General features: G+C 40.0%; 2 protein-coding genes across 4 annotated transcripts in view; one reads left to right on the forward strand and one right to left on the reverse strand.

Annotated features, from left to right (window-relative positions):
- LOC101864543 (steroid 17-alpha-hydroxylase/17,20 lyase) overlaps positions 1 to 836 on the reverse strand; it is a 15530-nt gene extending 14694 nt beyond the window's left edge. The window contains exon 1 of one of the 3 annotated variants that reach the window (XM_005105567.2): positions 747 to 836. The gene's annotated coding sequence lies outside the window, so the exon portion shown is untranslated. Of the gene's footprint in view, positions 1 to 693 lie in introns of all 3 variants that reach the window. The other 2 variants (XM_005105566.3, XM_035971664.1) reach the window with 2 other exon arrangements.
- A 17005-nt stretch (positions 837 to 17841) lies between these two features.
- The window catches only part of LOC101864320 (steroid 17-alpha-hydroxylase/17,20 lyase), a gene marked incomplete at its 3' end in the record, with an annotated part of 16731 nt that continues 10430 nt past the window's right edge, over positions 17842 to 24142 (forward strand). The window contains 2 exon segments of the mRNA XM_005105565.2: positions 17842 to 18253; positions 22947 to 23162. Coding sequence (XP_005105622.2) covers positions 17882 to 18253; positions 22947 to 23162 — 588 coding nt within the window.

Consider the following 24142-nt stretch of genomic DNA (forward strand, 5'->3'; position numbering starts at 1 on the left):
GGAGGAGGAGGCAAATGTAAGAAAAGTGTAAGAAGGGGTGGGGGTCAAAAAGTCCCCAAAAAGGTGTAAGACTATATTTGAACAGCCCCTAACCTAACCCTCCTTATCTGGGCGACTGTTAAGATTCCTGCGTTTAATTCCGGTGCGTTTTTCATACCCTCAGGCATTCGCTTTGGTCCCTAACCCTAGGTTAGGGTTAGGGTTAGGGTTAGGGCTAGAGCCAGGATTAGGGTTAGGGTGGTTAAGGTTAGAGACCAAAGTGAAATATGCCTGAGGGTATGAAAAACGCACATCGGAATTAAACGCGGGAATCTTAACAATCGCCCTTATCTGCAGCATAACTATCAGAGGTCTCTTGACAAAATTTAGAACAAGCTGTAGAGTTATCTCAGCCAGGAGCCTTGGGGATCCACTCCAACTGCAGCTTGCAAAATTCATACGAACCTGGAACCCTTGGCCTTGGACCTGCGAAGAGAGTCAGCAGTTGAAGACATGAGCGAGCGCTACAAGAGACGAGATAAAAACCATCCAAACAGAACGATCATTGAAAAGAGGCGACCAAATAAACGAGTCCATGAAAGATCAATACTCACTCGACACAGCCACCAAAACAGGTAATTTTTGTCGAGATAACAACAAAAACAACAAACAACAACTGATAACAACAAATACAAACTAATGACACAAAAATACTTTTTAATTCGAGCCTCAAAAATCAACATCCAGGTGGTCAACCAGGCACCTACTTCAGATTAGGTGCACAACTCCGGGCAGCATACTGGAAGGAAGTCTAGACAAGTAATCTAGACTCTATTCTTTTTCTTTACCACAGAATTCTATACTTTTTTCTGTGGCTATGACAGGCGGAGTTGCGTCCCTTCTTTTTTGTTTACATTCAAATCGAAAGTAAAATCGAAAGTAACAATTTATCGGAAAAAACGAAACAAAATTAGGACGTTTGTGTTGATATTTGTCGTTATTTAATTTTGTTGTTACCAGTTGTTATTTGTTGTTATCAGTTGTTATCAGTTGTTATTTGTTGTTATCTCGACAAAGTTAAATACCAATGTAAGCAAACTCCTTTAAAAGTAAAAGCAAATAAATTAGGACGTTTGTTTTTATATTTGTCATTGTTTTGTTATCAGTTGTTATTTGTTGCTATCAGTTGTTATCAGTAGGGCACTTCTTTATACCGGAACCTCCCGAAAACAACCAAAACCTCCCAAAACCACCCGAAACCACGCCAAAACCACTCGAAACCACCCAAAACCTCCCGAAACCTCCTCAAAATTTCTATGATAATATGATGTTATTTTGCTATGCTATCTATCGCTCTGTGGAAAAAATGTTGATCTGTAATACAATATTGTCGTATTTGTATACTCCTTTTGTTTTAGTAAGTGTTTTACTGCACTTGCAACACGATGCGGTCAAATAAGTGCCGAAGATTAGAGGTGTTACAAGACAGCAACAAACACCCAAAAAAAAGAAAGAGGGGAGATAACGACGACAGATAGGAAAGAAGGAGAAAATCACACCAGAGCTCCCGTCAACCACCCGCTTGGATACTTTTTGATCCCGAATAAATCATTTAAACTAAAAAACAATACAATATCATTATAAGAAAAAATATTTCGCTTGGTTTGACTTGTTTCTATTTCAAGCACTTTTTATTTGGCATGTAGGCCTACATAGGAAAAGTACATATCTAAAAATTGTCTTGGGGAATTTTTGGTATATGCTTTAGTTTTCATTCTACGGTACTTAAAAGGATCGGCTTATTGCATAACTGAAAAAAGGGAAAAATTCCTTTCTGACGCCATTTATCAAAAGCTATATGGGCAATCAAAAATTCCTGAAGACAATTTCTAGAACAAGGTGTCGTTACTCGTTAATATTCTGTGAAAGTTACACTAAAATTGAATAAGATACAGCAAGAAAATGGGATAACGTGTGTGAAAATAGCATTTTAAGAAAACGGCCGATAAAGGTCAGAATAAGGCCAAAGTAGTTCTCTTTCCAATTAGAAACCGTAAAACATATTTTAAACTCGAACATGGCAACTTTCTTGATAACATTAACACAATAAAAATAGAATGAATGTTTCTTACTAAAACTGAAACAACGCTGTGTAAAACATGCCTTTTGAGAAAAAAGTGGCAATTATTTTCTTTTTAATTCTCTACCCTCTGCTCTAAAAATCCCTTCACCACTTTAGGGTATAGAAACGCTTACATACGTTTCAGGACATATGTCCAGGAAATACCCAGGAAATAGTGTTGTATAATAAATGATAACACAAGTTTTAATAATTTCACTCGAAAACATTTTAGGGGTCACTTCATGGTCACTTCTCCTTAGAATACTTCACAACATATGCACAGGATAACAGAAATTAAATACCGAAAAATGTGTACTTGAATACAATATACTATAACAGTAATTAAAATTCTAAGAGGTACAAGCTCTTTGCAGCCTGGGCTGTCGCTCTTCAGTTAAAACAAAATAAAAAATGAAGTTGAACAAAGATTTCGCAAACCATCATTTTCTCTTATAATAAAAAGAACCAAGAAGCAGCCGGCGACAGAATATTCTATCCACAGAGCGATGGTAGCATAGCAAATGACATCTTCTTCTTCTTCTCGATCGCATCACACTTGAAGTCCGGTATCTGTCATAAATTGGACCGTCCTGCTCAGTTCATCTGGCGGCCCGTATAGCTTCTCTTGTAGCGTCAGTGGGGTTGGCCACGTTTCCTGTCTCAGGGCCCTGTGTGTCTTGCAGTGCTGAAGGATGTGTTGGTGATTGTTCCTCGTCTCCTGGAACTCCAAGACGATGGAAGGCCCTCCAGTCGCTGGGGTGGACCCCTTCGAGGCTTGGGGCCCGGCACTGCACCTGCCTGGTGGGTCCTCACAGGGCGAGCACCATATCTAACGTTACCTTCTTCAAGTGTCGTATATTGCAGTATTACGTGGTATTGTGGTTCTCTAGAGTGCGCCTTGCGGCCCAATACTTCCGATTTCAGCACTCCAGCTCCAGGTCCAAGGATCTACCCTGGGAGCACAGGGAGGAATTGTTACCGGATCCCACCCGTAGCCAGGACTTAATGCGGTCCTTTCCCGCATGATGCTCCCGTCAGAGGACTCCTAGGGCATTTAATGACGTGGTAGTGCCACCTACCACCCCACCCCGTCCTGGTAAGAGCATCGCCAGTTGGTCCGGGGCTGCTTATTCAACATATTCACAGCTAACATCTATAACAGTGGCCGTTCCCTATCCGCCACCTGGGACCCGCCGGGTCGGGGATGGTCGCCCCACCCCGGTCAAATGACATCATATCATATACATTTTGAGGGGATGTCGGGAGGTTTCGGGGTTTTTTTTGCGTGGTTTCGGATGGATTTTGTGTGGTTTCGGATGGTTTTGGGAGGTTTCGGTTGTTTTCGGGAGGCTCCGGTATAAACAAGTACCCGCGGTTATCAGTATTGTTATAGTCGCTATTTGTTGTTCTCGACAAAGATAAATACGACATAAGACTACCTTAAAAACCAAGCAAAAGCAACTAAATTAGGATGTAATTTAGTGTCGATATTTGTCGTTATTTTGTTGTTATCAGTTGTTATCTCAACAAACATAAATACCAGGTAAATACCGTGATAAGCAGACTACCTTAAACACCAAGTAAAAACAAATAAATTGGGACGTTTGTGTTGATATTTATTGTTACTTCGTTGTTATCATTTGTTATTTGTAGCTATAATTTGTTATCAATTGTTATTTGTTGTTATCTCAACAAAGATAAATACCGAAGACTACCTAAAAAAAACAACAACAAAAAACAAGTCAAAGCAACTAAATTATGATGTTTGTGTTGATATTTGTAGTTATTTTGTTGTGATCAGTTGTTATTTGTTGTTATCAGTTGATATCTCGACAAAAACAAACACCGCACCAACTAGTAGAAAAACACCACGTTCCATGTAACAGAGAAATGCTGAAACCCCCCCAAACATTAACATCAAGAATACCAACATCAAAACTTTCATCATAAAAGAGACAGTGAAAAAGTAATGTGACCCAGTAGAACTGAAGACCACAGCTGTCAAAGCAATTGACTCCTACCCTAGTAATTTAATCCATAAATAAATTACTGATGGGTCAGCCATCAAGGGAACTATCAGATGGTCTATCAATGCAGGCTTTGGGGTAAGAATAGAACATTCTGACAAGATGTGTGAATAATTTTTTCATGCCAGTGGTACTTCTTATATAAATGATGAGGCAGAGGTCATCGCCCTTGAAGCAGCAATCCTCCACATGACCAACATTTTCATTTTAAATATATTCAGACAAAATGAAGGAAACTGTAATCTTCACAGACAGAAAATCAGTACTCAAGGCTTGGGAAAACATGAACTTCGAAAGCCCAGTTTGCCTATCTGTGGCTCTAACAAATTAACACCTTCACGCAGAACTATGCAGTCGACCTGACTTTACGTTGGATATCTGGCCTCAGCAACATCTCAGGAAATGACAGAGTAGACACTGGGGGTGGGCGCTAGGCAAAACTGGCCAAAATCGAGTACTTTATCGACTAAGAGAGCCCAATATTAGTAGGCCTAAATGCTCAGTGCTTACTAAGATTAAACAAGAATACGCAACAAAAGTTTCTTACTGTTATTACAATGTCAATCACTTTGGACAATATAAGGCCACAGAATGCAGTAGTAGCCCTGCATGCATTAGCCTAAGCTGTGTTTATTGCGTTGTTTTTTTAATCAAACCTTTTTCTGGTTTTGCCTTTTTTGTTCTTTTTGTTTGTTTGTCTGTATTTGTTGTTTTCTTTTGTTTGTTTGTCTTTTTCGGGGGGGGGGGGGGGTGCCGCAGGGCTTCATTTTTCTCTTTTTTTCAGTTTTAGCTGGACCCCCGAAAGTTACCTTCTAAAATTAGGGTGATCAACTGTTTTCATAAACTCTAGGAATCCCATAACTTCCACAATGGAAACTGGTAGCTTGTTTTGTTTTTATCACGGACAATAGTTTTTCCGTAAGCAGCATTTTCAAAGCTTTTTGAGAAAAACAAGTCAAACTTTCCATAACTTGAGTATCGACGATTAGTAGGCTTATCGACTAAGCGACGAAAATATCTAAGTACTTAAATAAGAGGGTCGTTCTTTACAAGTAGCCCTACTGAGAATTGGTATCAATTAGCGCCCACCACTAGCAGACACCTTTGCCAACAAAGGGAGCATTAACAAACACAACTCCAAAACCCAGTATCACATAGTCTAGAACATCATCAAATGCAACACCAGGGAACAGTGGCTGAATGGATGGGCATTGGGCAAAACTGGGAGAGCTGTATTCGCACACACATGACTGCTCCCTACTCAAAAGATGCACTAAATTCATTCCCTTAGTAGAAGAGAACAAGTCCCTACACATATTATAATGTCATCTTTCGCCAGCGAACACAACACATCCCACTGAATTCTTACCTAAATAAACTCTGCAAGGATGCCCCACCTGCCTGCCTGCCTGCCTGGTGTGTGACTGCCAGGATGAAACGGTGTGACGGTACACTATAGACTTCTTTGCATGCACTTAGCGACCTGCGTAGCACCTACCTGCCTGCCTCCACAGATTCGGAACTATACATACAGCGACAAAGCACAGCTGATAAAAAAACCTGTAAATTCTTGGTCATATCGACAGGTCGAAGGGCTCCCAGATGGCTGCTGGATCAGAAAAGTAAAGTAGAATCAGTTCCTGAACGCGCAGTGCGTCAGTTGAATAGCCTACACAAGTATGTTAAACCAGATGCTCGCACTAGCCTATGTTCTTGTTGTTGTTGTTATCGATCCAGCAACAGCAGTGGGCTCTCGCCCTTCTGTCCAATGCCATGTAGTGATAAGTGCAGGTTTGCTGCAGTTGCTGTAATGTTCCATAGAGTGTGTTGTCAATGTTAAGTCTCGGAGAGAGAAGGGTAGCTCTGATGTCATTTAGGGCTGTGCAGTGGAACAGGTGATGATCCACTGTCTCATATGCATAGTCATACAAGGGGACATATTGGGGGAAGTTCCGGGTTTACTCTGTTCAGGTGGAAGTTGAGCTGTATATGTTCTGTTCGTAGGCGGAAGATCGTGGTCTGTTTCTTTCTCTGTATGTGGTTGATATTGTCATTCCTTTTTAAATTGTTGTGGTCATATGTTGGAAAAACTGCTCTGCCTGTCTTTCCCAGGGCCCATCGGTTCATCCAATCTTTGTTGTTGCTTTTAATGATTTGTTTTGCTGTGTTGTATGAGGTTGGAATGTTGGGTTGTTCCTGTCTAGATCCCCGTTTGGCAAGTGTGTCTGATCTGTCGTTTCCAGGTATGTCTGAGTGTCCGGGACCCACTGCATTACAAGGTTGATGCCGCAGAATGTTATCAGATGATGAGAGCCAAACGAACAGTATATGAGTTAGATCTTTGTTTAGATGATGGTCATTTTCTATGGCTTGTAAGACTGATAGTGAGTCACTGAAAATCACAATACTCTGTGCTTTTCCAGGATGAGTGTCAAAAACTGTGCGGAGATGATACAGTGCTATTTCAAGTGCCATCATTTCTGCATCGCAGTTGCTACATTTCTCTACACAGGCTGCAGAGATCTCATTGGAACTTCCATCTGGGTAGGCTACTGTATTAGTATTCCATATCCGGCTTTGGTTGTGTCTTTGAATCGTCAATGGGTCTGAAGATTTTGTGCTTTTGTCTCTGAGAGATGTTGTAATGATTGGCTTTTTTAAAGAAAGGTGGGGAGGGATGTTTTGGTTGACTCTTTATGGTTTCTTTCCTGTTTTGTGGTAGATGGTGTCTCTCAATCGGTTCTACGATGTGATGCATGATTGACCTTTGTTGAATTCGTTTCTTTGGTTTCCATGTTTCTACTAATTTCCTGTTTGGGTGGTCGGGGCACAATCTTTTAGTTCTTTCATGTAGCTCCAAAACTGCTTTATCTCTGCGGATTCCCAGGGGTTCAACATTTGAAAAGATTTCGCACGCGGCGGTATGTGTGGATCTCATGCAACCATTTATAAAACGAAGGGCATTGTTTTGGACCTTGTCAAGGTTGTTGTAAGTAGTTGTACTGCACATAGTGAGTAGGCTATTACTGTATTCCTGGGAAGAACGGACATTACCAAGGTATAGAGCTCTCAGAGTTTGTTTATCTCATCCCCATGAACTGCTTGCGAGTTTCTTTAAAAGTTAGAGTCTTTTTTTTTTGCCTTGCTCCTTATGTTCTCCACTTGGCTTTTCATGGTTAGACTATGGTCAAGTTTGACTCCTAGGTAAGTTGGATGTTCTTGTTTGGGGAGACTTTCATTTCCTCTCTTTACTTTGAGATTTTTTTGGGCTGCTTTATGGCTCTTTGTAAAAGATGGTGTATACTGCTTTCGTGTAGTGTTTTTTTCATGCTTCCATTTCTCACAGTAATTGTGGAGCCTCTTGAGGTCTTCATTTAATTTCCCTGCTCCTACTATCGTGATGGGATGTGTCTGCCAGAGAGCAAGATCATCGGCATAAAGAGTCTTTTCTGATTTCAGCCCGTTCGTTACATCATTAACGAAGATCAGGAACAAAGTGCAACTCAGACAGGAACCTTGAGGTAGGCCTTCCTCGAGTACTTCTCTTGACGAGTGGGCATTGCTTACCTTGGTTTCAATGTTTCGATCCGACAGGAAGAACTTGATATATTTGTAAAGTTTGCTATGTATCCCGAGGTCCATCAATTTCATGAGTAGGCCTTTTCTCCACACTCTGTCGTACGCCTGTTGGAGATCTACAAAGATGGCGACAGTGTATTTAGTCTACTGAAATCCATCCTGGATGTTTTGACTTAGTTTAAAAAGCTGATATTCCGTGTTGCTGCCTTTTATTAATTAAGCCTGCTTGGTGTGGGTTTAAGCTGTTAGTGTTTTCAAAGTACCAGTAGAGGCGGTTGTTTATCATTCTTTCCGCAAGCTTTCCCATACATGATGTTAATGAGATAGGTCGTTGGCTTTTCGCTTCTTCAGGTGGTTTACCATTTTTCAGGAGCGGTATAATCTGGGCGATCCTCCATGTCTTTGGAATTCCACTCGTTTTCCACGTGGTATTTATCAGGGAAAGAAGAACTTCTTTTCCTTTAGAACCAAGGTTGCACAGCATTTTGTTTTGTATCAAGAGATTTTACTCTGCCTGACGTATATGCACATGTGTAATAAGTGAACAAAAAAAACAAAAAAACACAACAAGTATGAATTACTGAAGTTCAATTTGGGTATCAAATCGGCTTTTCAGCGTTTTACGGGTGCAAAATCGTGAGATCTCCTAGACCCAAATTATGCGTTTTCAAAACGTCAGTGCTCCGGTCGTACAGAATCGATAATAACGTACTTGTGCTAGGGGGATTCAATAAGTCTTTGGTCTGGGCATGAAAGAATCAAGGTAAAGTAATGAAATTTTGCCATGCATTAGACAATTTCTTCGGAACACACACAGAATTATAATTTTCAGGAAACTTCCACAATAATAAAAGCGCTATATATATTATTATAGTCAGCGTTTTCAATGAAACCAAACACAAAACGTTTGTTTTTTCTTTGCTGAAGCTGTGACGTGGAGCCTATGTAACATCGCTCAGTTATCAAGTTTCTATACTTGCAAAGAAAATTCCCTACTGACATTTTTTCAGAAAATGGTCCAAGTTTAAGGTAAAAAAATGTCCTCGATCGAATACTGTAACATACTGAGTAAGAAAATTCAAATCTTAATAATTCACGTCTGTTGGATGAAGATCTTGAAGGGCGCCCATCCTTTGTAGAAACTGAAGAGAATGTAGAAGAAACTGGTTCTACAAGACCAATGTATAACTGTTAAACAGCTTTCAAGTGAAAAGTAAATCAGTGTAAGATCAATTGAAATGATTCTCCGTGACCATCTTAACATGAATAATATGTCTGCGCTGTGGGTACCCTGCCTTAAAACTTTGACAAGTGAGCAAAAGAAGCAGATGGTTGAGCCCTGCAAACCTCCCCTTCAAAATGAGTCCAATGATACACATTCCTTTTAAAAACGTGGTGACTAGGGATTAAAAAAGAATGGATCATTTTGATCCACGACAAAAGTTGTCCTCTATGCAATGGGAAATCCCTTTTTCTCCCTCACTAAAGAAAGTTAAGTAACACCGTCAAGTGGAGTCATGTTGTGTTTCAGGGATTGTGAAGGTATCATCCATCATACTGATTTCCTGGAAAATGGAAAAACTGTCACAGGAGACTACTTCTCGGGTTTGCTGATAAAACTACAACCCGAATTGGTGAGAAAATTAATGCGTGGAAAACTCTGTAATGGGGTCCGGCCTCCTACTGCTTGACAACGCCCCTGTGCACAGGCCACAACAAACACCCTAGACTACAGAACAGAGCGCCTTTAAAATCCAGCCACACCCAACTTATTCAGAAGACCTAGCCCCATCAAACTTTTGCCTGTTTCCTAATCTTTAAAAAATCAACCGAAGGACGCCGTTTCCATGACAACGAGGAAGCCATTGAAGCTGTTGAAGACTGGTTAGGGGCCAATCCTAGGTCACTTTTCTCCCAAGGACTTTTGAAGGTCAAAAAGAGGTGGCAGAAATGTGTTACACTTGATTATTTGAATTGAAAGCTGAATTATTTTATGCAGCCCAATTTCAATAAGATCTACATAACAACAGGTGGAACAAAAGTCTTATTAGAACTGCGAGTGCAATGAAGAACATTATTTTGGGCCAACTTGTAATTTGCACTCGAAGGGTTAGCAACACTTGCAACAAGACTTTTCAGTCACTTATTAGAGCTTAGTAATATTTGATTTAAAAAAATATTCTACTATCAGTCTCCGGCAGAGATAATGCATAGTTCGGAGAAGCCCACAACAACGTTCTTTTCATGCTTACATGAAGAGACTAAAAAGTTGTTTTTCTGTCTGCAGAAGAACTGGTTGTGACAACATCAGGGTCTTTTTTCTGAACTTTCATAGGCAGAAATCGTTTGTTTTCGTGGGTTTTTTTTTTCGCTCAGCCTTACCAGCTACACTATTACTAAGCTTTCTGCAAGTCTGTGGTCCGTCACGAAATTGGCACAAGTTTGATCTACTTTCCAACTACTACTATATGACACCCCGTGATATCAACAGTGCATGTGAGCTAAGTGACTACATATATTATTATATTAGGACCTCCCCCCCTCACCCCAATAAATAACCCCAAACAGCCTAAATGAACCCTAGATAGCGATCTCCCACCACCTTGAAAAAAAGCCACCACACCCGCCCACACCCCATTCCCCCCCCCCAAAAAAAAAACAACAACAAAAAAAACGAAAAAAGACCCCCTCCCCAGGAACAACAACAAACAACAACAACAACAAAAAACACGCCACAATTTCAATGTAAGTCACACCAAATTGTGGTCCAACCAGTTCGGCTTCATTAAAAAATTATAGATCTACTAATTTTTAAAAACCTATAAAAAAAACCCCCAACAAAATAACTTAAGTTACGTGATAACGCCATGGGTTCTAGGTCTGTACAGACATACTGCCACAGACTTGTATCTTAATTATTATCCTATGCCTAACGCTCAATACACATTCCCATGTCCATTATGATCTGTGCCAAATTGAACCCTACCCCCTCTCCCCTTCCCAACCACTCTTTACATGAGGGAAAATTCTCGTGGCGGGCCTCAACGGTATCAAATTATGTGAAATATTCACCAAGTAGGCCTTTAACATTAATATAATTTTGTCGTTAATGTCTTAAAAGTCTGTAGCTGGTAAATATTGCTTCAGCGTATGTTCTGCATACAGCCATAACCAATATACACGATTGTAGAACAATACTTTTCGAGAATCGCATTATTTGGCTATTGGGAGTTCAACGTTTCGCTGCAATGACGTCACAGTGTTTCCCCATGAAAAATAAGAATGATCGTTTCGCCGCAAATTGAATTCGAATACAAGATTAATAGTACGTTGCAAGTTTATTTTACCCCTGCTCACTAACGGGGAGGTGGTGACCGGACTTTAAACAGGATGGGTCTATATGTGATGACGTGACAGTGAAGATAAAGATAAGATGTCTAAGATTTAAAAAATCGTTGTAAAAACCCAAAGCTGTTTTTAAAAAAAAGCGTCACAGCGTCTACATTGATGTCTCCAACATAAAATCGTTGTAGAAACTCAAAATTGTTTTAACAAAGCTTACTGAACTTGAAACTCTTGTACTTGACGTATTTCTCGATATTGATTTGCCTTGTATTATATCTCTTGATTGTTCCGGTCCCTCTTTATCTCTCCGTAAATTCCGCTGGCCTGATAGGGGCTGTTTGTTTGCAATTTATTGCGGTCAGTTTCAACTTTGTTAGTTGCTTGTGGTCGTTGAGTTTGAGGGAGAGCGGTAGCGCTGGCCGAATGAACTGTGAAAATTTTCACAGCTGTTGGTAGTGCTGGAACAACCTAATGCTAATAATTATTTCTTGAGTCGCCCATAGCCTGGATGGAAATGTTGCCGATGAAGAACAGTACTGTATAGTAGTATACTTCATAAATTATGTAGTTCTCCCGAGTTCTCATTAACACTGTTGGCGCGTTTACATATTTCAGGGGCGTTCACAACATATTCGATCTTCTATCTTCTTTGTAAGTAACGTGCATTCGAACACGATTTTCGGCAAAACAATTTTTCAGACTTCTGGCAGATAGTGCTAGATAGTTCCCTGTTGCGTCGTTTGAGGCGAAATGTTACAGACCCCACAAAACTGCCAGCAATTTTCTCGCTAATTTTTCCTCTTTGACACCAGACGACAGTCCACCTCTTCTTGGCAGTTATTATTATTCAAGACAGATTGGGGGGGGGGGGGAGGGGGGTAATCAAAAGCAAGACTTTAAGGGCATGTATTGAGATGTCACCACTAATTAATGCATTATTTAAAAAAAAACAACAAACAAAACAACAACAAAAAAACCCAAACAAACAAAACAACACACACAAAAAACAACAATATGGCGATTGCCGGATTTCACCGAGTCGCAGTGTTTCAAGGATGGAAATTGGAGACACGGTGAGGTGCGCGACGTTAACGATAGACTCGTAGAAGAACTGATAGAGCACAGTTTGAATTGTAGGTATGGCAACGGTACAATCAAAGCCATAGCAGAACAAATCAGAGAAAGTACCCCCCCCCCAAACCTAAAAAACCCAACAACGAACTAAAAAGAAAACCCCAACTAAACACCCCCACCCAGCGACCTAAAAAACAACTGACACCCCCTCCCCCCAAAAACCCAAAGACAAAAGCAACCCCCCCCCAAACCAAAAAACAACCTAAAAAAACCCCAACAAACCTGTACATTTTCAAAAAAAAAAAAGAAAAAAAAAAGAAAAAAAAATTAATAATAAAAAAAAATTCCGACAAAACAACAAAAAACATCTAAACAAAACAAAACAAACACAAAATAAAATCGACAAGCCCACAAGGCCCATAGCTGGTAAAAAAAATATATAATATAAATTATTAACCAGAAGCCATAAATACTTATCGGCTGTTACCATGGGTGAAACTTAACCTTAACCCTTTTAGGCCTAAACCCTATCCCCTCCACAACTCCCCCTCCCCGGAACTCGGGACTCAACAGTTACTTGTGAGGTTGACCTAAAGATCCTACTGTTAGCTTTTGAAGCAATCCACGAAATTGGACCATCCTAGATCACAGAACTCATAAACATGAAAGCATCTTTCAGAAACACAAGACAGGGTAAACACCTAAGACTGTCAACTAGAAATGCCAGAACAAAAATCGGAAATCGGGCTTTCAGTGTTTCAGCCCCATCTTTATGGAACGTACTGCCAGCAGCAATAGGAAATGTTGAGACAAGACATTTCTGTTCCAGAAAAGATTCAATTGATCCAAATTGTAGCACCTCAGAGCAGATCTTCTGGAGTGGGCGCTTTATAAATGCCTTGTGAGTTATGATTTATGACTTACATATTGTTAGCCTAAGCAACAGAGGGCCAAATAGTTATTTTCAATAATAATGCTATCATATGTCGGTAAAACTAGATGTTAAATTACGCGAAAAAATTATTTTTCATACTAATTGGAAAATGAAGAAACCCAACGGGAAAGTGAGAGTTGGTGGGATTGGGAGCAGGGGAGGGGGGGGGGGGGGAGACAGGAAAGTTCGTGTGTATGTGTGGGAGAAGGTCTTTTAAACTGCAGCTTTGGCTGCAACTGGATATCTTTTGACAGTGGCTATGCAGTATGACTGCATTCTGATCTCAGTCAGTAGTAGTACACGAACTAGTACTTTACTTATAATATACAATATTGAGGATGCTGATAGAGACCAGAATCGGCATAATATAATGCAAACCATTGCAGCAGCAGCAAAAAACAAAACATAACAACAACAACAACAACAAACAACAACAATAACAAACAACAACAACAAAAGCAGCATCAGCATCACCACCACCACTACCACAACATAGGCCCTACCACGTTTCTTCATAATGTACTTTTCTTGTGCATGCTTATCCTCAGTGTCTACTAGGATTAGTATCTTGAAATGTCAAAACGAAAGAGTGGATGGGAACGAGCGAAGGAGTTGGAGAAGAAGAATATAGAAGGAGAAGAACTAAAAAAGTTAACAAAACTGACTTCAATTTTTCATGTTAAAAAGAAAAGTAGAAGCTTAGCTTCTTCATCTCAAATCGATAGCAACCAAGAAAAGACTACTGCTAGTACTATTGGAGCTGCTGGGGTAGCTGGTGGTGAAGCTTCTTCGTCTCAGATCGACAGCAACCAAAAAGAGCCTACTGCTGAAGCTGAGCTAGCTGATGCTAAAACAGTCGAAACTGATAATATTTCAGGAACAATAGCAAATGATGTAGGGCTTCTAGGTGACATAGCGGACGATGTGCTTGAAATGTGCATAACTCGCGGAGCAAACCAGTTTTGGAATTTGGCCAGTGACTATCCAGAGACAAAACGAGACTTTTCTGGCGTGAATCGGTATTTAAATAACAGTGCATTCAAACGTGTTTTGTCAAATGGAAAAGTTGATAGTGACTGGCTAGTATATTCTCCAGCCAAAGCCTGTGTTTTCTGTTTCCCTTGCTTTTTGTTTTCGCCAGACCGCGTACATCTTTCTGGTCAGGAGTTTACAGATTGGAAGAATATAACCAACTATTTAAAAACACACGAGACAAGTCCCAAACATATAAACTCAGTCTTGACTTTATGTCAACGTAGTGTTGCTGGTGGGGAAGTTGACGAGCGGTTGCACCAAAACTTACTGGAATAACGAAAATATTGAAAAACATTTTGTTGCATTGTATTAAGACAAGCATTTTCCTTTGTGAGAGAGGGCTGGCTTTTCGAACCAGTAAAGAAATCGTTGGGTCCAAGGACAATTCTATTCCGTGCACAGGCCACTCTCTAAATTTAGTTGGTCAATCAGCTGTAGATTGTTGTGTGGAAGCTGTGTCTTTCTTTCAGTTCCTGCAGCGCTTGTATTAATTTTTTCTTGCGTCAACACATCGCTGGAACATTTTATTACGACGCGTTGAGGAAAATCCTGAATGTCTTGTCCCAAAACACCCATCTGACACCCGGTGGTCTGCCCGGGCTGATGAGACAGAAACAGTTTTCAGGGGCTACAAACAATTCTAAAGTGCTCTACAAGAGATTGCAGAGGATATTGACCAGAATGGTCTCACGAAGCACGAAGCTGGCGCACTTGCAAGTTATATGAACACTATTGAAGTTGCTTTCATGTGTGAACTTTGGAATGACATTTTACATCGTTTCAATTGCTGCAGTAAACTGCTACAAAGTTCAACTATTGAACTAAGCCCAGCCATTGGATTGTTAAAAAGTTTAGACACATAATATATAGGTGAGTGTCGAGGAAAGTTTGTCTATTACCGTGACAAGGCATGTGACCGATGTGGAAGCAGCATAAATAAATCAGACAGTCGGAGAGCACGTGTACACAGGAGGACAGTAGATGACGGAGACGCCGCAAGTATGATGGATGAAATGTCGGGTCAGGAGAAATTCAAAGTGAATACATTCTTGGTTATCATGGTCCAACTGAAAAGTGCCCTATGCAGGCGAATTGACACCTATTCAACAGTAGTACAGCGGTTTGGTGTTTTAACAGAGTGTGATTCAATGTCAGCTGAAGACAACAATGCTTCAATATCAGCACTTGTTAATGTCTATCCACATGACCTCTCTCCTAACTTTCTAATGGAATTTAGACAGTGCGGATGTACCTGTCTCTAAAGTCAGCTAACTGCACTGGAGAATATTCATTTTCGCAATTGAAACGCATTAAAGACGTTAAGCATTCAACCATGTCTCAGCAGAGGCTATGGATGCTAGCATGTCTTTCAATTGAAAGCGATTTACTGCACAACGTTGACGGTTGACATAAACAAAGTCGTTGATGAAATCGCTGTTGCAAAAGCACGTCAAGTGGCCTTCTAGGTAAGAAATAATAATGCATAATGTTTTTGTTGTGAGACCTTAGTTACATTCTCTTACTGGTATGTTGTCCATGTTCCATACTGTCATACGTTGGACTGGCTGACAGACAGACACACGCACAGACAGACCGCACAATTGTGTGATATGTGTGTGTGTGTGTGTGTGTGTGTGTGTGTGTGTGTGTGTGTGTGTGTGTAAAAGGGGTTGGGAGGGGAGGGGGAGGATTTTACACCATATCTAACTTTTTCAGGCCACTCGGTGAAGTGTGCCTTGGGGCCAGCTGGGTATTAATCCGGCACTGCCCAAACCCCAACCTAACTCAACTCCTACCTTAACCCTAGCCCAAATCCTAGTCCTAACCCTAACTCTGTCACTAAAAAAAAGTTGCAACCTGTCAGATTCCATTGCGAAGAATACGATTCCGTACACCTTGTGTTCTACAAAGCGATATCACACTGGCTTCTCCATTTTTCTTTCGCTGACGTAGATCTATATTATCCATCGTTGCCTAATTTTTAAAAAAAGAGCTGTCGAGCTCAACGAAGCGTGAAACTCGTCAGAAATCTTACTGTATTACTTGTATTTCAGGGGCGGCGGACATCTTACCCGAGTTTTTAGTTTCGTTGGTTTGCATCTAGCTGTCTGCTCTTTTTATGACACAGGGCGCTGCACAGTGGCGACCGACAGTGGCATTGTTTGTAAACTGTTCTGTATTTGTGTAATAGTGTGTATTTATGTATGTATTTATGCATGTATGTATTTATGTATGTACGTATTTATAATTATGTATTTATGTATGTATGTTTGCCATTGTAAAACAAAGTGCCCTTCTGGGACAAATAAAAGTGTAATTTGTTATTATTATTATTATTATTATTATTATTATTATTATTATTATTATTATTATTATTATTATTATTATTATTATTATTCCGGTTGATGCGAAATGATGAGCACTTGACTTGAGTGTAAGACTAGCGAAGAAGAAGAAGAAGAAGAAGAAGAAGAAGAAGAAGAAGAAGAAGAAGAAGAAGAAGAAGAAGAAGAAGAAGAAGAAGAAGAAGAAGAAGAAGAAGAAGAAGAAGAAGAAGAAGAAGAAGAAGAAGAAGAAGAAGAAGAAGAAGAAGAAGAAGAAGAAGAAGAAGAAGAAGAAGAAGAAGAAGAAGAAGAAGAAGAAGAAGAAGAAGAAGAAGAAGAAGAAGAAGAAGAAGAGGAAGAAGAAGAAGAAGAGGGAGAAGAAAAAGATAGGAGGAAGAGGAAAAGGAGTTGGAGGAGGAGGAGGAAGAGGAGGAGGAGGAGGAGGAGGAGGAGGAGGGGGGAGGAGGAGGAGTGGGGGGGAGGAAGAGGTTAAACTACAACTTGATTTCCTTTCGCTCTTTTAATAAAAGATTTCTATAAATAGGACCAGGCTTTAAAATCATCAGTCGGAATTAATTTAATTTGGTAATTGGAATGAGAGTTTCAAGAAAGCAAAGGACATTGATTTTTAAAAAAAATGGCGTTTCAGTTTCACATCAATCTTTAATTCCACACCACGTAACAGAACACGTTTTAACTGATCTGGGAGTATAGGATTCAGGTACTGTTAACTCATCAAATGATATACTGAGATACACATTGACCTACAAACATTATTGGCGCCTAAAATTCAGTTTGTTTCCGTACTCGTTTCCTTGAAAGCCTCCAAGTAAATCAAGTAATTCGAACGGAGAGGTCACGCTTTGTAGATTACCTCAATGGTAAATGAAATATTGTTAAAAAGTTCGAATTCAAAGAGAAATGGGTTATCATACATTTTTACATCCCTTTTTGTCGTAATGTATACAATTTAGAAAGTGTTCACGAGAGAGAACCTACCCTCTTCCTGTTATGAACAATATACGCCCCTGGAATAATTATTCCATATTCCCCGTTTCTTGAGCCACCATGCATAGGCCTAGATTTGAATACTTTCAGAGCATCCCGGCTCACTGGTACGTGGAATATACAGGATAAAGACCTGTTTCTTCAGACCATCAGGTTGTTAGCTCATAGCTTGATAGCTTCTCTACAAGTGAAGCGAAGGTGAACAGCAGGTACAAAGATACTAGGCTGTAGAGCTACGTCATTTTGTTGTCAAAATGGACGTCTGCTGTTTATGTACTACGTGGACCCTTGCAGTTGCTGCTGCTGTGCTGTGTGTTCTTTACGTGTTGTCCAAACAGTTTGTGTTCAGGAAAGGCAACCCTCCGCCCGGGCCTCGAGGATGGAAGGGTTTTATGGAGATCTTACAAGCTCTTTGTACGAGGCAGCCTGGGGGTGGGCGGAAAAATATGGAGACATGAGTTTCTACTCTGTATTTGGTCAACCTATATGCATACTTAACTCGTCGGATATTGTTCGGAGACTCTTCGGCTCGGACGAGTACAAACTGCTCACATCTGACCGTGAGCCTACAGTGGTGTCCGAATTTGCGTGGTATAACGGGAAGGAGCTTTTCTTCACACCTTATAATTCCCAAACTAGACAGAAAAGAACTTTGTTCCACAAGGTAATGGGAATCTACGGGGATGGTGTGGACAAGTTTGAGAGCATCGTTAGTAAAGAGCTTGACCGCGTTCTGGAGGAGATGGATACTGCTAGAGTTACTAACCAGGATATACCCATGCCTCAGATTTTGTCGAGATCTCTGAAGATCATTTTGTACGTGCTGGTAAGTAACTGACAGATTCGTTTAAACCATACATGCGCCCTGAAAGCAAGACAAACGGATGCTCATTTGTCAGATCCATGCTCGGTTTGGATCAGGTGTTTGGAAAGATGGCCGATCTCAAGTTAACCAACCTATATCAAAATGAGATTTGACGAAACTTTCGGCAATGTGCACTGGTTATAAGGTGCAGCAGGACATTGTGTTAGTACCAGCGCTGGACTTCTAATCTGATCAGAGCAGAATTTGGTACTTAGTCTTTTCCTTTTGGCTTTCTATCCTATGTTTTGGACATGAGAAATAAATGCGATATATGCATATAGTATTCGAATATATGTGTCCCTGCCGGTCAATATCACTCATATGAAGGAAATTTCAAAACTGAGTTCACTTTATTTCAGAAACTATCTGATTCTCCTTTTCCCTACAATTTAATACAAGAATGAAGTAAATATGACAATATTTAACAAAAATACAGAACTTTTAATTGCGCGAGGTGAGGAAATACGAAAAGGAGAAAATGGCCTCCGAAGTTGAGCAACATGTTTCCATAGCAATGGGGGTCTTAAAATTGAGATAGAGACTTGAAATTTAGGAGTTATCTTTACCAAAGATAGTAAATAACAAGATGGGCCACTCAGCCAAAAAAGTGTCTGCAGGAAGTATGCTCTTTGCTTCAGATGGCGCTGCAGTCTGTTTTGAAGCTCTCTTTTGTTTTTCCAGAAGAAGAATAGGAATAGCACCTCCTTGCGTGCGCAGATCGACTGCTGTTCATGAGCAGTTCGGGTACGTTCAGTGCGGAGTTTTAGGTTTTTTTATATTTTAATGACCTCTCGCCTTTCATTCTAAAGTCAAATTAAACGAAGAAAACCATCCCCCTTTCCTTCGGAAGAGGTTTTTTGTCAGCGTAACCATTAAAAAAAGCGTTCTTCCGAAATTTATCCCAAAACATGCTAGTTTCACTTTGATTTGGTAAAACTCAAGTAGGGTAACTCTGTTCGCAAAGAGTGCGCTTTTGTGAAGAGGGGGCCACCAAATTTTGAGGACACTTTTTTAATTGGCTCAAAGAGAGAAGTGGCCCATCTTGTTATGTACTATCTTTGTCTTTACTATGCCACTACAAGGTAATATTAAAAAGTAGAAAACTATTCATTCACAGAGAAAAACTTATGGACCAAACAAAATTTTAACGAGAATGGACTTCACGTCAAATGCAGTAAAATATTTGCATTATACTAGGTACCAGATACTAAATTTTCAAAGTAGCCGTATGTCAAATTCATCTATTTCATATGAAAGGCCTATGTCTCCTGAAATTTGGGTACTATACTTCTACCTCTCTGTCAATGTTTAAGAGAATGGCAGCTGTTTCAATTTAACATAATATTGCTGAAGTCGTTAACTGGCTGCAACCCCATGTTTGACAGATAGTAAAAGAGTACCAAGTGCATCAAACACCTCTACATTAAAAGAGTACAATCACTATAAAATAGAAATGAAGCCTAATATTTTTCAAGACTGTGAGATCATTACAAATTAGTATTTTATTGCCTCAAACACGATGATCTGTCGTTATTTCGCGACGAGCGAGACGGATCAATACTGTAGTATGCTAAGTGCTCCCGGTAGTTTCGCGGAAGGATGCATGCAAAATAATTCCAAGTCGATGACTATATTCCAATAGAAAAAGAACTGTTCTTTTAATTGGTACTTTTTTAAAAGCCGGTATTTTTTACACATTTCGTGTTAAAAATGATCTTTGAAAACTTTGACTCTTTTTTTCAAGGTTTCTATTATCTATTTGTGGTGGCCCAATTTTGCTATTCAAAATGCTTTTTAAATGGCAGGATCGATCTACATGCGGTTTTCGCCAAAAGATTCTTTAAGATATTCTCCAGATCATGGCGCCCTTCATTTTTTCAGTTTTGAGACAGTTTTGCTTTAAAAAGCTAAATTTCTTTATTTCGCCGACCGCTTTTGTGGCCGACGCTTCTGTCTTTGTAATTTTTCAAAGTCCGGTGCGGATGTGATTTTTTTGCTAGGCGCATTTTGTTTTGAGAGTATAGATCTAGATCTAGATCTAGGCATTCTATTTTTTTGCATCTCTCAAGAATATTTGCTCAATTCCAGTAGAGTGTAAAAATATAGTAGGCCAATGACTTTCAGTTGATGTTAATGCATCGATCATTCCTTTCATGGAAATGGGGCCCAGTTAGTTCTGTATAAAGGCAAAAGGCTAAAAATAATAACCCCAGGGAACCACGCTCAAAGCTGTATAGTTCTCCGCCAATAAAAAGACGATATTTAATCGGCCTTCCGAGCGCGTGGTTTCGGTGAAATGGGTTTAATTCAGATCTCTGTGGTCTAGTGGTTAGGCTACCGGACTCGTAATCGTGAGGTTGCGAGGTCGGGGGGTTCGAGCCGCCGGCCCGACGTTGTGTCCTTGGGAAAGGCACTTTACACACATTTTCCTCACTTCACCCACGTGGGAATGGGTACCCGGCCATAGACAGCGAAAGATCTTGTCAGTATGTTTGTGTTTTTGCGCCTATAAATGTCTGCTTGCACTGTATGCTTCCCTAGAAGTTAAGGTTGTTTCAGAATGCTCTCAGGTCTGCTGGTGTAATAGTATAGACTGTGAAGCGCATGGAGCTTGCTGTTGAGCGGGGATTTGCGCTATACAAATGCTATATATTTTTTAAAATCATCAATCTTTCTGCAAAGCATTCGAATGCATGGGTGTCAATTTAGAACCGTGGGACCTCAAATTCCGACCGCGATGGGCTTCCCTTTCCACGGCGATTCTCCAGCTCCAAATACCCGGATATACAAACAACTTACACTATTACAACGAAGTAAATCTGAACTCTTTTTAAAGTTTTCAGCATTTGGTGTTTTGTAGCAAAAGAACAAAGAAACAGAGATCTGAATTAACCTCATTTCACCGAAACCACGCGCTCGGAAGGCCGCGAGCCACGACAGATCATCGTGCCGTATATACGCTACCTGATTATACATTTCAATAGTACCATAAACACACGAGAACACACACACACACACACACACACACACACACACACACACACACACACGCACACACACACATACACACAAACACACCAACACACACACACAAACACACATAGACCGCCTCTGTGGCCTCTTGGTCCACTTTGAGAGATCTAGAGGAAGGTTAATTAATCTTCTAAAAGCTCTAAAACACAATAGAAACGAATTTTTTAAGTCAATCCAAGTGTAAATCAAAAAGATCAACAGACGATACCAGCTATCAGGGCACAACCACACAGTCAGCTGTTTACGTAAACAAGCTTGAAGTGAGCAAGAAGTTACCGTTTTTACTCCGTTCCTCCAATCAGAGTGGTTTACATTTCCGACCATTCATGCTCGAAAAGGGGTCAAAATCTAAAAATATTTGCGAATGAAGAACGTTAGAGCAAAGATTTTCTACTTGAGGAGAATCTTTGGTTGAAGCAAAGGTGGCCATGAGGTAATTGTTCTAAAAATAATCTCACAGCTACACACTAGCAAGGTCCAAATTCCTTTATCTCGTCATCCAAGCTCACAACAAACACCACACACCTCCAAAATAAATCATAATAAAATGTTTACAGTCGATTATAGTTGTTTATTTATATCTTAACTGAAGCAGAAGACATAAACCTTTCGATATAATATCCAAAAAACAAAAATACCATGGAAAGTCACTTTTTTGCCTTTCGAGCCTCGTTGCTGATAATTGCCGAGTGCGTCTTACGACTGATATTGAGCGGGACAGTCAGATAATACACTTTTACCTAGCATATGTAATTTGTTTGAAGATTTTGAATAGAAATTTTGATCTGATGTCTGTTCTACTTAATGTCTTCCGGGATTTTATTACTATTACAAAATCAAGGCTACCAGAATGTTCAATACTATAATTTGACAGGGGTTTTTAGTAGTGTTTAGGCGCTTCTCCGTTACACGTAGAAAACTTGAATTTGATTTCTGAGTGAGGAGAATTTTTATGAAGTATATTGAATCCCTCTCAGACCTGGCTGGTTCTGACAGCCAACGTCAAAACCAACCTCCTAAATGGTCTAAATTGTGTAAAAAGGGGGGGGGGGGAGTAAAAAGATCCCCAATTTGAAGAAAAAGACTTGTCTGCAACGCTACTCCCTGTACTGGTGTTTCGTCTCTAATACTCTTATCGTTGATAGTGTGGTGTTGATCGTTTGTATGTCGGTCTTGTCTGGATGTACATTAAGACTTTCATCTATGAGACATTTACAAGATCTCTCGTTTTGTCCGTTATCTTTTGGTGGCTATTGGAAGTTAAGGAAGATCATCTACAAAGTCCAGGTCTTCAAGCTGTGTCCATAATTGTCCATTAGATTTCTGTTTTTTTGTGCCTTATAGTGGTAGTTTTCGTACACCAAAAGACGATAAACAGAAATGAGAAAGGGGACAGTATAGATCCTTGTTTCATTCTCATAGTGTATCTAGAAGCTGTTGGTAAACTGACCTTCGTGGACGGCTTTGCAGCTTGTATCCTTGCAGTTTTTCCTGGGTGTCACATAATTTCCGATAATTTTCCATTACTTGTCACGATGGGAGCTGTCAACTGCTTTGAATACTTTCTCGTAGTCCACTATATATTATACTCACTATCTCTATATTATTCCAAATTCATCAGGTCAATGGTGACATCGTTCCTGAGAAACTCAACCTTGATGTCGTCGACACGATGGAGCGCTACGACAATGCAGTAAACAGGATGTTTGACCTACAGACTCTCACAGCCCTCACTTTCTTCCCTCCACTTCGCAAGGTCGGCAAATACAAGAAAATTTGCGATGACGTCACTGAGAGTAAAATTAAGGCTGAGAAAATTATGTTTGAAGACCTTAAGGTATGCCTCCAAACCTTTATCTGAGATTATGCATGTACTTATCACTTTGCTTACCTTATCTTTTACTCACTCTTGCATCATTTAAAAAACCCTAAAGAAAAAAAGGAGACAACTGTAATCACATTTCAACCCACCATAATGTCGAGGGAAGGGGCAATTTGCAGTCACGGGTTAAGTGGATAGCTTCTTTTGTAAACAAGCTAATCTGTCGAAAACCTATTTGACGCCACCAGCCACGTCATTTTGTGGTCAACCCCTGCCTATGTAACCTGAAATGTTAATATAAGTAAACTTGCGGAAACTATTTTGAACTCATATGACTTATTACATAGATCCAGGGTCTCCACTTTCTATGGGTCCCCCTTTTGGTCGCTTTGACGCTATTCACGATAGAAACTTTCAACTTTTAAAAAAGAATTAAGGTTGACATTTACTATTAAGGCCCAACATTATTTAACTTTGTTCAATTTCAGGTTTTGTGTCATGCGTTCTTTAAAGTAGATCAACATAACCAATTCGTTAGCTCGGTGACCAGGTCGACGTTTGGTTAAGCTTACGTTCTTAATACATAGCTTTTGAGCTTTACTCAACGTGTTCCTTTTGCAGCTAAAAAAGCAGCTTATCTAAGCTTGGAGTAGATGTTAGCTTCTGGGAAGAAATAGCTGAGGACAGGAAAACATGGAGGAAAATGATAAAGGAAAGAACTATAATGATAGAGAGCAGCTTTAGAAGCAAACAGGCTGATAAGCGCCAACGACGAAACGAAAACAGAGGAAATACAGAGCTTTGATCTACGACACTGACCTGCAAGCACTGCGACAGAATCTGCGCTTCAAACATAGGAAGAATTAGCCATGAAGGAAGCTGCATGAAGAAAACCTTGAGACCATCTTAAGCTAAATTGACCGTCTGCAAAGACGGAAAGAGCCATATATACATAATATATATATATAAATATATATATATCGTCGGCCTGGTGA

This window comes from Aplysia californica, unplaced genomic scaffold, assembly GCF_000002075.1.
Source record: "Aplysia californica isolate F4 #8 unplaced genomic scaffold, AplCal3.0 scaffold00478, whole genome shotgun sequence".
Classification (NCBI taxonomy): Eukaryota; Metazoa; Mollusca; class Gastropoda; order Aplysiida; family Aplysiidae; genus Aplysia; species Aplysia californica.